General features: G+C 42.9%; 2 protein-coding genes across 2 annotated transcripts in view; both read right to left on the bottom strand.

Moving 5' to 3' along the window:
• The window catches only part of LOC139240211 (molybdopterin synthase catalytic subunit), a 70744-nt gene that overhangs the window by 14196 nt on the left and 42814 nt on the right, over positions 1-13734 (bottom strand). The window contains exon 3 of the mRNA XM_070868684.1: positions 1879-2032. Within this exon, the coding sequence (XP_070724785.1) occupies positions 1879-2032 (154 nt within the window). The remainder of the gene's footprint in view (positions 1-1878; positions 2033-13734) is intronic.
• mocs2 (molybdenum cofactor synthesis 2) overlaps positions 1964-13734 on the bottom strand; it is a 56570-nt gene continuing 44799 nt past the window's right edge. The window contains exon 4 of the mRNA XM_070868696.1: positions 1964-2032. The gene's annotated coding sequence lies outside the window, so the exon portion shown is untranslated. The remainder of the gene's footprint in view (positions 2033-13734) is intronic.

Below are 13734 nucleotides of genomic sequence, written 5' to 3' on the forward strand. Positions count from 1 at the left end.
AAGTCCAAATTCCCCTTTATCCACCCTGTTCGTTACATCCTCAAAGAATTCCACAAATTTGTCAAACATGACTTCCCCTTCATAAATCCATGCTGACTGCCTGACCGAATTATGCTTTTCCAAATGTCCTGTTACTGCTTCTTTAATAATGGACTCCAACATTTTCCCAACCACAGATATTAGGCTAACTGGTCGATAGTTTCCTGCTTTTTGTCTGCCTCCTTTTTTGAATAGGGGCATTACATTTGCAGTTTTCCAATCTGCTGGGACCTCCCCAGAATCCAGGGAATTTTGGTAAATTACAACCAATGCATCCACAATCTCTGCCGCTACTTCTCTTATGAAAAGCCATCAGGTCCAGGGGATTTATCTGCCTTTAGTCCCATTATCTTACTGAAAATCGCCCCCTTAGTGATTGTGATTGTGTTAAGTTCCTCCCCCCCATAGCTTTGACTATCCACTGTTGGAATATTGTTCGTGTTCTCTACCATAAAAACCTATACAAAATACTTGTTTAGAGTTTCTGCCATCTCCATGTTCCCCATTACTAATTCCCCAGTCGCGTCCTCTAATGGACCAACATTTACTTTAGCCACTCTTTCTCTTCTTATATACCTATAGAAACTCTTACGATCTGTTTTTATATTTTGTGCTAGTTTACCTTCATAGTCTATCTTTCCTTTCTTAATCATTTTTTTAGTCGTTCTTTGCTGGCTTGTAAAAGCTTCCCAATCTCCTGTCCTCCCACTAGTTTAGGCCACTTTGTATGCCCTTGTTTTTAAAATCGGATACCGTACTTTATTTAGCACTCTTTCCTCCTCACTGGAATATATTTTTCTTGAGAGTTGTGAATTATCTCTTTAAATGTACGCCACTGTTCATCAACCGTCCCACATTTCAATCTATTTTCCCAGTCCACTTTAGCCAACTCTGCCCTCATTCCTTCATTGTCTCCTTTATCTAAGCTTAGTACACTGGTTTGAGATCCAACTTTCTCACCCTCCATCTGAATTTGAAACTCAATCATGCTATGATCACTCAATCCAAAGGAATCCTTGACTAGGAGATTGTTTATTAATCCTGCCTCATTACACAGGACCAGCTCTAAGATAGTCTGCCCCATGGTTGATTCCGTTACATACTGCTCAAGGAATCCATCCCTTATGCATTCTATGAACTCTTCCTCAAGGCTATCCTGACCAATTTGATTTGTCCAATCAATATGGAGATTAAAATCACCCATGATTATTGCTGTTCTCTTTTTACAGCCCCCCACTATTTCCTGGTTTATGCTCCGACCAACAGAGTTGCTACTGTTTTAGAGTGTGAATATATCCCAAGATTGCAGTGACGCCAATATTGCCTCTAATTTGAGGTTAGATTTTAATGCATATAAGAAAATCTCATATCATCATGATGTGTGATGCACTAAAAAATTATTTTGTATCATACTATCCTTTGCTAAATGATTTCTAAGCACCTGTGTTTGTTGTACTTGAATAAGTATATACAAATTTAACACAATAATCTGTACAGACCCAGCCAATCAGACAAGTACACTATGAAACATACATTAAACACCAGAATTTTATGTGCATTCATTGCAAAATCTCAATTAGTACTTATTATATACACTATTGAACAAATGTATGCATTAAAATGTGAAATAGGCAAAACAGTCTCACATTTGCTTTGCTAACTGCAACACAGCAAGTCATTTTATTACATTTATATTTATGTGCTTTTAGATATATTCAATATACAAAATATCACAGAAAAATGCAGCTTAATCCTTTTATATTAGTTGCTCTTTCCATTTTACTGTGGCTATTCCTCTGTGGCATCTAGAATACAACATATTCAATATCGGTATCTTACCCAAGTCTGTGATGGACACTGATGTGCTGAACCATTGGCCATTTATTCCTTATATCTCTGCAGATCTTCTTTATTTCAGCTTCAGCCATTGAAATATAAGCTTCATATTCAAGTCGGACAACTTTCTTTCCTTCAAAATTGTTCCTGGTTGTACCTAACAAATGAGATGTATATCGTATTAGTCTGTTAAAGGGATATAGGAATCATTTTCTGAAGAGGTCGGAGCCCACATCGCTATCGGTTCTTTCCAATCCCTTACCCTGCCATTCTGAGCTGATCTCGTCAATGAGACCTACCTCCTATTTCCTCAACCCCATTTGCACTAAACTATTGACCATCTAATTTCCCTTCCTAACCTCTATGCTAGCTAACACTATAAATGGTTCCATTTCCTCAAGCATTGTCCTACATTTCACAACCGCTATAGTCACCCTCTCCCTATCTCCTCTCCCCTTCTTAAAGAACAGTATAATCACTTCCTTTAGCTTCCAAAGCAGTGACCTTTGATTCTCCTTCCTCCGTCCATCTGCAACTCCTTTTCTCTAACCTCTGATTATACTCTATCTTTCTCTTCCCCTGCCCCATCACACTCTACTGTCCTCCTCCTGTCCTACCTTCTCCCTCTTTGACTTTAAAACTGCACTTCATTTTGATTCCCCATGTGCAATGTCATAGAAGACCAATTAGTATCTATTATATCACTAAAATATTTATTCTTGGATACTGCAGGGTCTCTGTAGAAACTACAACAAAATTATTGACACAAACATTTTTGCATGTTTAAAATGTCTCTTTGATGTGTTGCTCTAAAAATGCAAGTTACTGCTTCTATATACATAAAGACACAACTTCCTTACTATGTAAATTGCTTTATATCACCAGGATGTAACTTCGAACCTAACCTAATCCCATATAACTCAAAATAGAACTCAAAATCAGCTTACGCACACCAGATTATAATGACTAATGTTTATCAAATCTATTTACAATATGTACGTACTGTACTTAAGACGATGAAGGGCATACTCTATATAGATTTAACATAGGATTATAGGGATTACATACATTCCTTTATGACATAAAAACTCCACAGGAAAAATGGTCCAACTGTGGCTAACAAGAGAAGTTAAAGATAGTATTAGATCAAAAGGAAGAGGCTTATGATGTTGCCAAAAAGAGCTGTAAGCCTGAGGATTGGGAGGATTTTATAATTAAGCAAAGGAGGACCAAGAAAGTGATAAAGAAAGGTAAATAGAATATGAAGGCAAACTAACGAGAGACATAAAAACAGACTGTAAAAGCTTCTATAGGTATGTAAAAAAGAAAATATTAGCGAAAGTAAATGTGGGTCCCCTACAGGCTGAGACAGGAGAAATTATAATGGGGAATAAAGAAATAGCAGAGAAATTAAATACTTCATGGAAGAAGATGCAAAAAACCTCCCAGAAATAGTGGAAATCCAAGAGTCGAGCGAGAATGCGGAACTGAAAGAAATTAGTATTAGTAAAAAATAGAACTGGAGAAATTAATGGGACTGAAAGCCGATAAATCCCCTGAACCTGATGGCCTACATCCTATGGTTTTGAAAGAGGTGGCTATAGAGTTTTCTTATAGCCTTTGACTAGAGTGGTCTCGACTCCATTCCGCAGCATGCTACTCGCCACCACCTCAGTGAAACCCCAACACTGCATGAGGTAGAAAAGGCCATAAGAAGCTAAAAAGCAACAAGGCTATGGGAGCGGATGGAATCCCTGCTGAGGCACTGAAGTATGGTAGAGAAGCACTACTGGCGCGAATATACAACCTCATCCCGCTCATCTGGAGGGAGGAGAGCATGCCGGAAAATCTTAGAGATGCAGTGATCGCTACCATCTTTAAAAAAGGGGCCAAGTCCGACTGCGGCAACTACAGAGGAATCTTCCTGCTATCAACCACGGGGAAAGTCGTCGCTAGAGTCCTCCTCAATCATCTTCTCCTGTGGCCGAGGAGCTCCTCCCAGAGTCGCAGTGCGGATTTTGTCCCCTCCGGGGCACAAATGACATGATTTTTGCAGTGCGACAGTTGCAGGAAAAATGCAGGGAACAGCGCCAGCCCTTATACATGGCCTTCTTCGATCTTACAAAGGCCTTGAGGAGGATGCTAAGAGGCTGCAGGGTGACTTGGACAGGTTAGGTGAGTGGGCAAATGCATGGCAGATGCAGTATAATGTAGATAAATGTGAGGTTATCCACTTTGGTGGCAAAAACAGGAAGGCAGATTATTATCTGAATGGTGACAGATTAGTAAAAAGGAAGGTGCCACGAGACATGGGTGTCATGGTACATCAGTCACTGAAGGTAGGCATGCAGGTACAGCAAATGACAAGCTGGCCTTCATAGCGAGAGGATTTGAGTATAGGAGCAGGGAGGTCTTACTGCAGTTGTACAGGGCCTTGGTGAGACCACACCTTAAGTATTGTGTGCAGTTTTGGTCTCCTAATCTGAGGAAGGATGTGCTTGCTATTGAGGGAGTGCAGCGAAGGTTCACCAGACTAATTCCTGGGATGGCAGAACTGACAGATGAAGAAAGACTGGATCGGCTAGGCTTATACTCACTGGAATTTAGAAGAATGAGAAGGGATCTCATGGAAACATATAAAATTATGACGGGACTGACAGGTTAGATGCAAGAAGAATGTTTCCGATGTTGGGGAAGTTCAGAACCAGGGGTCAGTCTAAGGATAAGGGGTAAGCCATATAGGACCGAGATTAGAAGAAACTTTTTCACCCAGAGAGTGGTGAACCTGTGGAATTCTCTACCACAGGAAGCTGTTGAGTCTAGTTCATTGGATATATTCAAGAGGGAGTTAGATGTGGCCCTTACGGCTAAGGGGATCAGGAGGTATGGAGAGAAGGCGGGAATGGTGTACTGAAGTTGCATGATTAACCATGATAATATTGAATGGCGGTGCAGGCTCGAAGGGCCGAATGGCTTGCTCCTGCACCTATTTTCTATGTTTATTACAAGAGGATTTGAGTATATGAATAAAGATATCTTACTGTATTTACATAGGGCCCTGGTGAGACCACACCTGGAATATTGTGTACAGTTTTGATCTCCTTACCCAAGGAAGGATATACTTGCCATAGAGAGTGCAACGAAGTTTACCAGACTGATTCCTGTGATGGGGGACTGTCCTATGAGGAGAGATTGAGTAGACAAGGCCTATATTCTCTAGAGTTTAGAAGAATGAGAGGTGATCTCAATGACACATACAAAATTATTACAGGGCTCGACAGGGTAGATGCAGGGAGCATGTTTCCTCTGGCTGGGGAGTCTAGAACCAGGGGTCACAGTCTCAGAATAAGGGGTTGGCCATTTAGGACAGAGTTAAGAAGAAATTTCTTCCATCAGAGGGTTGTGAATCTTTGGAATTCTCTACCACAGAGGGCTGTGGATGCTTAAAAGTATATTCAGGACAGAGATCAATAGATTTTTGAACATTAAGGGAATCAAGGGATATGGAGATAGTACAGGAAAGTGGATTGAGGTAGAAGATCAGTCATGATCTTACTGAATGGTGGAACAGGCTCGAGGGGCCGAATGGTCTACTCCTGCTCCTAATTCTTATGCTCTGAAGAGGCCATTCGCCCCAACCAGTCCATGCTAAATTTATGCTCCACTTGAGCCTCCTTCTGTCTTTCCTCATCTGTCAGCATAACCCTCTATTCCCTTCTCCCTCATATGCTTATCTAGCCTCCCCTTATAATATTTGCCTCAACTTCTCCGTGTCGTAGCTAGTTCCACAATAGCCTAATGTATGGAGTTAGACACATTCATTTCAATTAAATTAAAATTACTGTATCAATTGAAAATTTTAATTTGCATTAATGGTCATAAACATACTAATTTCAATGCAAAAGATGCAAATTTTCCCCTCATTCATAGATATTAAAAATAATTCCACCCAAAAAAGATCAAAAGGTTTCCAGTTATATATACTGAATTAAAAATAGAATGAATTAAATTTGTTTGATAGCTTCTTGTTGGAGCTGGTAAGATAAATTATAATTTAAACATGTACTTGAGATAAAGGAAACATTCAAATTTACTTATCAGTTTTATTATTAGTTTCACTAGTCACCCAGAGTCTATTTTTTAAATGAATGTTGTGGTACCAATACTATTTTTAATTAAAGATTATATAAATACACTCAATATAAACACATTCAGAAAGTACTTTCCCTGAAACAAGAATGTTTGAAACAGAATTATCATTTAAAGATGACGTTGCATACTGTACAGACGTGTTTGGTAAATGGGAGTAAGTTAAATAAGACATTTTATTGTATAAATTGTGTCCAGTCAGTGGTAGAGATCATTGGTCATTAATATTAAACTGTAATTGCTGCAGTAACTGTTTAGTGTAATCAGGACAAATCCTGCAGAAGCTGTGTCAAAGTAATTCTGATTGGCCCTGTTATTAACAGTTCAAACTGCATTATTTAATGTAATGTCACTTTTTAAATTCTAAACAGAATCTTGGCTCAAGGTTTAAATCTTTTAATAAACTATATGCCTGCCTTTAAAAAATACATGTACAGCTATTCTCTCATGCACCATCTTCAAGTGCAATTATATTCTAAATGTAATTTCAAATCAATCATTGGCTGTGGTTGTTAATGCATTACTCCTGCACATACCAACAAAATAAATATTTTTTGAAGTCTTGATACTATAAAACAAAGTAAGGGAAGGATTTCTGCTGATCAAAGTTGTGACATTCAATTGGTTCTTTGGAAGCAACGCAATCTAGTTGCAAGCAGCAAGTTATCCAATATTCATAATAAAAAATTCATAAACAGTAACTGCTCACAATGTAGTACAACAAACTGTTCTGTAATGCGTCCCGATGACAAGATTTTAAAACGAATAACGTGTGATTAATACTTTGGGCACTATTTTCATCTTGAAAATTAATTGTTAAGGTAAGAATAATCATACTATGCATTTTTAAAGACAGGGATTATATCTGTTCTTATATAGTGATAGATATTTGCTTGATAGCAACTCAAAGCATTTGTCACCTTTGTTACATAAACTATATGGAAATCTTAATGTCTAGTAGTCATTTATTTGTAGTGAAACATTAAACTCAAATGTTAATTTCATATTCACAGCAAGGTACAATATGAATGAAGCATTAAGTACCTCTAGGATGACCATTTGTATATATAAATGCAAGTTGTAGTTGTTGTAAATGAAAAAATATTTGTATGAAAATAGCCTAATAAATAACTTCCTATATGCATTTAGAAGTAGAGTCCTGGCTAATCTCAGAATATTTTGAGGAAATTACATCACAAGCGTTTTTGCTTGATCATGATCGTGGGAGACTCTGGCAGGGCTGCATTTATTGCCCATCCCTAGTTGTCTTAAATGGGTGGTGGTGGGTCATGTTCTCGAATCATTGCAGTCCTTGTGGTGTTGGTTCTCCCATGATAGTATTAGGTAGGAAATTCCAGGATTTTGACCCAGCGATGATGAAAGAACAACAAAATATGTTCAAGTCAAGATTGTGTGCGACTTGGAGGGGAACTTGAAGGTGATGGTATTTCCATGATACTGCTGCTCTTGTCCTTCTCAGTGCTAGAGATCGCAAGGCACAGAGGTACTGTTGAAGTAAGCATTGGGAGTTGCTGCAGTGTACCCTGTAGATAGCATTTACTGCAGCCACCTTATGCTGTTGATAGAGGAATGGATATTGAATCTAGTGGCGAGACAATGATCAAGCAGACTGTCCTGGATTGTGTTCAGGCTTCTTAAATGTTGTTTCAGCTTCACTTATCCAGCATTTCGCCACACTCCTGACTGGAGTCTTGTAGAAGCTGGAGAGGCTTTGAGGTCAGGAAGTAAACCACTCATGGAAATACATAGAAGTTACAACATGGAAACAGGCCATTCAGCCTACCATTGACATTTACCCTCCATGCTAGTAAATAGTCTGATCACATTTACCCACTCCCTGTTCCAATATCATTTTAGCCTTTCATCAATCTATCCAATCTTATCTGTTGTGGGGAAGTTACTGGAATCTATCATCAGAAGCAGAGTGAGTGTGAACTTGGACAAAAGAGACCAAAGAGAGTCAGCATGGATTAGTGAAGAATAGGTCATGTCTGACTAATTGAGTTGAATTATTTTGAGGAGGTCACTAGTACGGTGAATAGGTGAGTGTCTATATGACTTTTCAGAAGATATTTGATGAGGTTCTGCACAAGAGATTATTAGCAATAATGAAAGTGTATGGAATAGGAAGTAATAGGAAGACCGGAGATTCCCAAAGCAAGTGCTATATGCGGAGGTCCTTCACTGCAAATGAGCTAAAGGTGGGCAGCGGAATGTTACAAGGACACCCTCAAAGCCTCCCTGATAAAGTGCGACATCCCCACTGACACCTGGGAGTCCCTGGCCATAGACCGCCCAAAGTGCAGAAAGGGCATCCAGGGGGGCGCTGAGCACTTTGTGTTTCAACGCCGAGAGCGTGCAGAAATCAAGCGCAGGCGTGTGGCAAACCAGTCCCACCCACCCCTTCCCTCAACAACTATCTGTCCCACCTGTGACAGAGTCTGTGGCTCTCGTATTCAGCCACCAAAGAACTCATTTCAGGAGTGGAACAAGTCTTCCTCGATTCCGAGGGACTGCCTATGATGATAAACCTTGCAATATGGGTTGGTGATTGGTTGGGAAGAAGAAAAAACAGAGCATGGATAAAGGGAATGTACTCTGTTTGGCAGGATGCGAAAAGTGGTGTTCCCCAGGGATTTGTATGGAGCCACAGTTTTTCACCATAATTTATAAAAGAGTAGAGAGTTGTATATCCAAGATTGCAGATGATAATAAATTAGACGATACAGTTAAGTTCTGTAGATGGGAGCAAGAAGTTACAAAGGGACATAAGTAAGTGGGCAAAGCTACGGCAGATGGAGTTCAATGTGTGAGGTCAGCCACTTTGGATCCAAGAAATACGAATTGGAATATTTTCTTAATGGAGAGAAACTAGCAGCTTTGAAGAAGCAGAGGGATTTGGGTGTCCTTGTGCACAGATCACTAAAAGCTAGTGTACAGGTATAACAAAAATAATGGCATATTGGCTTTTACCAAAACGAGCAAGTCATGCTTCAGTTGTACAGAGCTATAGTCAGGCCCCATCTGGAGTGCGACATTCAGTTTTGGGCACCAAACCTCAGGAAAGATAGTTTGGCCATGGAAGGGATACAGCGCAGATTCACCAGAATGATACCAGAGTTTAAAGATTTAATTTACGAGGTCAGGTTGTATAAATGTGGCTTGTACTCCCTTGAGTTTAGACGGTCGAGGGTTGATTTAATTGAGCTGCTTAAAATAGTAAAGGGATTCAATAAGGTAGATACATAGAAACAATTTCCTCTGATGGGAGGGGGGGATCTTGAATAATGGGTATAATCTTAAAATTAGAGCTCGGCCATTTAGTCAGGAAGTGCTTTTTCACACAAAGGGCAGCAGATATCTGGAACTCTCTCCACAAAAATGCTGTGGATGCTGAGTCAAGTGAAATTTTCCAAACAGTTAAAATAGATTTTTGTTAGGTATGGGTATAATGGGATATGAAGCAAAGGCAGGTAATTGAGTGGCAGGATAGGCTCATGGACTGAATAGCTCTTAAGGTTTATCTTGAACATTGACATAGTTTCTGCCTCACTTACACTGGAAGTGAATTTCACAGTCTCACAAAACTCTGTAAATAGGTTTCTCCTGCCCTCTGTTCTATATTTAAATTTGTATCTATGGCCCTTCGTTCTTGAACTCTCAGCTACTGCATCACAGGGAACCCGGGCTCTGCCCTACTCTTGCAGTCATAGCATTGGCATCATCATCATAGGCAGTCCCTCGGAATCGAGGAAGACTTGCTTTCACTCTTAACAAGAGTTCTTAGGTGGCTGTACAGTCCAATACGAGAACCACAATCTCCGTCACAGGTCGGACAGATAGTCGTTGAGGGAAAGGGTGGGCAGGGAGCCTGGTTTGCCGCACGCTCCTTCCGCTGCCTGCGCTTGATTTCTGCATGCTCTCGGCAACGATACTCAAGGAGATCAGCGCCCTCCCGAATGCACTTCCTCCACTTAGGGCAGTCTATGGCCAATGACTCCCAGGTGTCAGTAGGGATGTCGCACTTTATCAGGGAGGCTTTGAGGGTGTCCTTGTAACATTTCCTCTGCCCGCCTTTGGCTCATTTGGCCCGCCCGTGGACAAGATCCGAGTAGAGCGCTTGCTTTGGGAGTCTCGTGTCTGGCATGCGGACTATGTGGCCTGCCCAGCAGAGCTGATCAAGTGTGGTCAGTGCTTCAATGCTGGGGTTGTTGGCCTGGATGAGGACGCTAATGTTTGTGCGTCTGTCCTCCCAGGAGATTTGCAACATCTTGCGAAGACATCGCTGGTGGTATTTCTCCAGCGACTTGAGTTGTCTACTGTACATGGCCCACATCTTTGAGCCATACAGCAGGGCGGGTATTACTATGGCATAGTGGGGGGGGGCGAGGGGGGGAAAGGCTGAACGGGAGGGAGGAGGGGGGAGCCGGGCTGCCGCCGCCAACAATTCAGGCAGGGCCCACCCCCAGCGAGATGCCGGGCGGGCCCCGCCGATGACGGGGGGGAGGGGAAATCTGAACGGGCCGGGCCAGGTCATCGCCGACAACACTTTGGGTGGGGCCCGCCCCCAGCAAAGGGGAGGGGGGGGGGGGGGGGGAAGAGAAGGCTGAATGGGAGGGATGGGGGGGGGAGGGGGAAAGAGTCTGAATGGGCTGGGCAGGGCCGCCGCCGACAGCACTTCGGGCGGGGCCTGCCCCCAGCGAGATGCCGGGCGGGCAGGCCCCGCCGCCGACGGGGAGGGGGGGCGGGGGGGGAAGGTTGAACGGGAGGGAGGGGGGAGGGAGGGAGCTGAATGGGAGGGAGGCCCAAGTCCCGATCTTCGCCCGGGGAGCCCATTCGGCCAGGGCTTGGGTCCCATGCAGCCTCGTGGGCGAGGAGCTACTGCACATGCGCGCACACGCAGAGGTCCCAGCTCTGTTTGCAGCGCCGGGACCTGGCTCCACCCCCGACCCCTTGTGCTGCGCCACGCCGAGCATGAAGACGTCCTGAGGAGACCAGAGAATCACAAGGTAAGTTTTTCGGTGCCCTGTTTATTCCAAAAAGTCGGCGCACCGTTTTTCCCAGAGGGTGGAAATTTGGGCCCCATGTGTGCACTTCTGGGTTTATGATATTAGAAAGTCTGCAATAACAATAGTATGATGTCTAGGTAGCTGTAAAAAAAATATATATTTATATAGCACATTAGCATGTCCCTGGCACATCCCCAAGTGCTTCACAGCCAATGGATTAATTCTAAAGTACAGTCAGTGTTGTTATCATAGAATCATAGAAATTTACAGTACAGAAGGGACTATTTTGGCCCATCGTGATCGCGCTAGCCGACCAAGAGCTATCCAGCCTTATCCCACTTTCCAGCTCTTGGTACGAATGTAGACAAACATGCAACCAATTCGTGCACAACTTGGTCACACGGACAAGAAATTAGATCAATGACCAGTTAGTTTATTTTGGTAGTGCTGGTTGAGGAAGGAATGTTGGCCAGCAAACAATGAAAGCTAGCTGCTCTACATTCAATCATGAGATCTTTTCTATCCACCTGAATAGGTCGATGGAGCTCAGTTTAATATGCCATCCGAAAGATGACTCTTATAGCAATGTCAAAGCTCAGATTATGTGTTCAAGTCCTAGAATGGAACTCAAACCCATAGGGGTGGAAATTCGGTCGTCTCTCAGTTGGGGCAGTGTCCTGGGTGGAGCGGTAAATTTTGCGCCAACAAATGGTTTGCGTTTGCTGCCGCAAAATTTATCACGTGTTCCCACCAGGCCGCGTTACGGAGTGCTAAGGATTGGGTGGCAACCAAAAATCGAGCGGGTGTCACAACCAGGGACTCACCGGCTCGCCACTTCCGAACGGTAATGCTCGGTACGGCACCGAATGTCCTGGCGGGTTGCTAGAAGCTGGCCACCCGGATGCAAGTGCTTTCCGACGCCATTGCCGCCCTTCTGGGGCGCCAAGAGGGGCGGCAGAATACCGAATTTCCACCCCATAGATGAGAGTTCTATCAATTGAACCAAACTGATCCCTATCCGAAGACCCATAATCAACTACTGCTAAATTTAGTCTGGATCCTATGTTTACAAGAAACAAAATTAAATAACACTATTCTCTGCTTTAAAATATAAATAAAAAAGTAATAATAATAGAATAACCCCTCCCATGAGTTGCTAGCAGTGAAGATTATGGAAATACTTCAAAAAGCACTGAAGGCCAAAGTGTGTTGAATGCATTCTTTGGCATTTTTGTACAAATAAATGCTATTTTCATCCCAGGCACAGGGAATCCATTTCAATATACTTCTAAGGCATTTAAATAAAATAAGTAAGCTACTACACATCCTTGCACCAATTTTATCTCTTGAGTGACACATTGATATGTTTCAAAAGGAAAGCTAAAAGTTGGAGCTCAATTTTGGCCAGGCGTTGCTCCGTTTTTTTGGAGTAATTTGATTTTTCTGGCATATTATAAAAATCCCCATTTTGCACATTCAATTTGCCCAGGAAGGCAGCGGATCGGCCTGTGCAGGAGGCCACTCGGCCTGGGCTAGGGGTGGGAGAGATTGGCATCGGGATTCAACCGGCATCTGTATTCCACAGGGAGAGGCAGGGCTGCAAATGAACAGGGGCGGGGGGAGGGGGAAGAGGGGAGGAGAACGAGTGATCGCAGCATCTGTGGGGAGGGAGAGATGGGGGCTGGGCTGCAAATGTACGGGCGGAGGAGGCGGGGGGGAGGAAGAGTGTGAGTGATCGCGGCATCTGTGGGGAGAGAGAGGCTGGGCTGATTGCCAAATTTCGGCACGACTGCGCATACGCGGACATCGCGACCCGACTCCAATGCGCATGTGCAGCCATCCCGGCACTGTTTTCAGCGCAGAACGCTGGCTCCACCCCCAACTCGACTGGCCACGCTGCGCGACCACCGGGGTGGGGCCGGACAGCAGCCAAAGTGGGGAGGAAATTTTTCGGCTCACTTCTGAATGGAGAAAAGCGGCGCCGAAAAAAGACGTGGGCCAAAATTGAGCCCTTGGACACTAATTTTAGTACGAGAAGTAGCATTGAAAATATGGATAGATACATGTTCAATTATTGCATGATTTAGTTCTTCATCTGAACCATACTGAACAGGAAGATTCTGCACAGAAGCTGTAGTATCTCCCAGCAATGGGGAGAAAAGCAGAGGACACACATGCCTGGACAAATATGGGAACTTGTTACACAGGTCACTGTAAAGGACTGGGAACAAGTCATATGCCTGCTCTCTCAACTGCAGGCATCAAGGCAGGTGCAAAGAAAGGGGATTAAAAATGTGCACTGATCCTGTTGTTTATCACACACACACACAATAGTTTTTGGCTAGCTATTGTGGCCCTTTCCAAGTAATCAAGCACTGTCAGCTTTTATGAGGTTTTTCTCTCTAATGTTTTGCCAGTTTATTGTTGGCCTTTTCCATCAGGTTGCCATTTCAGTGCTTAGCATGATATTCTGGAACAACTGACATGTTTTGCTTCACAAGTTGGCTTACTGGCAGCTGCTTTGTTCTTAACTCCAATTATCTTGCTCCTCAATCTATTTATTCAGCTGATACAGAATATCTTGGAAAGACATTTGAGTACTGAAATTATTCTGTCTGCTATTTTCAGTTTACTGGTTACACATTTGCATTAAACCTCTATGTACACTATTTTGTTGAAG

Source organism: Pristiophorus japonicus, chromosome 2 (genome assembly GCF_044704955.1).
Source record: "Pristiophorus japonicus isolate sPriJap1 chromosome 2, sPriJap1.hap1, whole genome shotgun sequence".
Classification (NCBI taxonomy): domain Eukaryota; kingdom Metazoa; phylum Chordata; class Chondrichthyes; family Pristiophoridae; genus Pristiophorus; species Pristiophorus japonicus.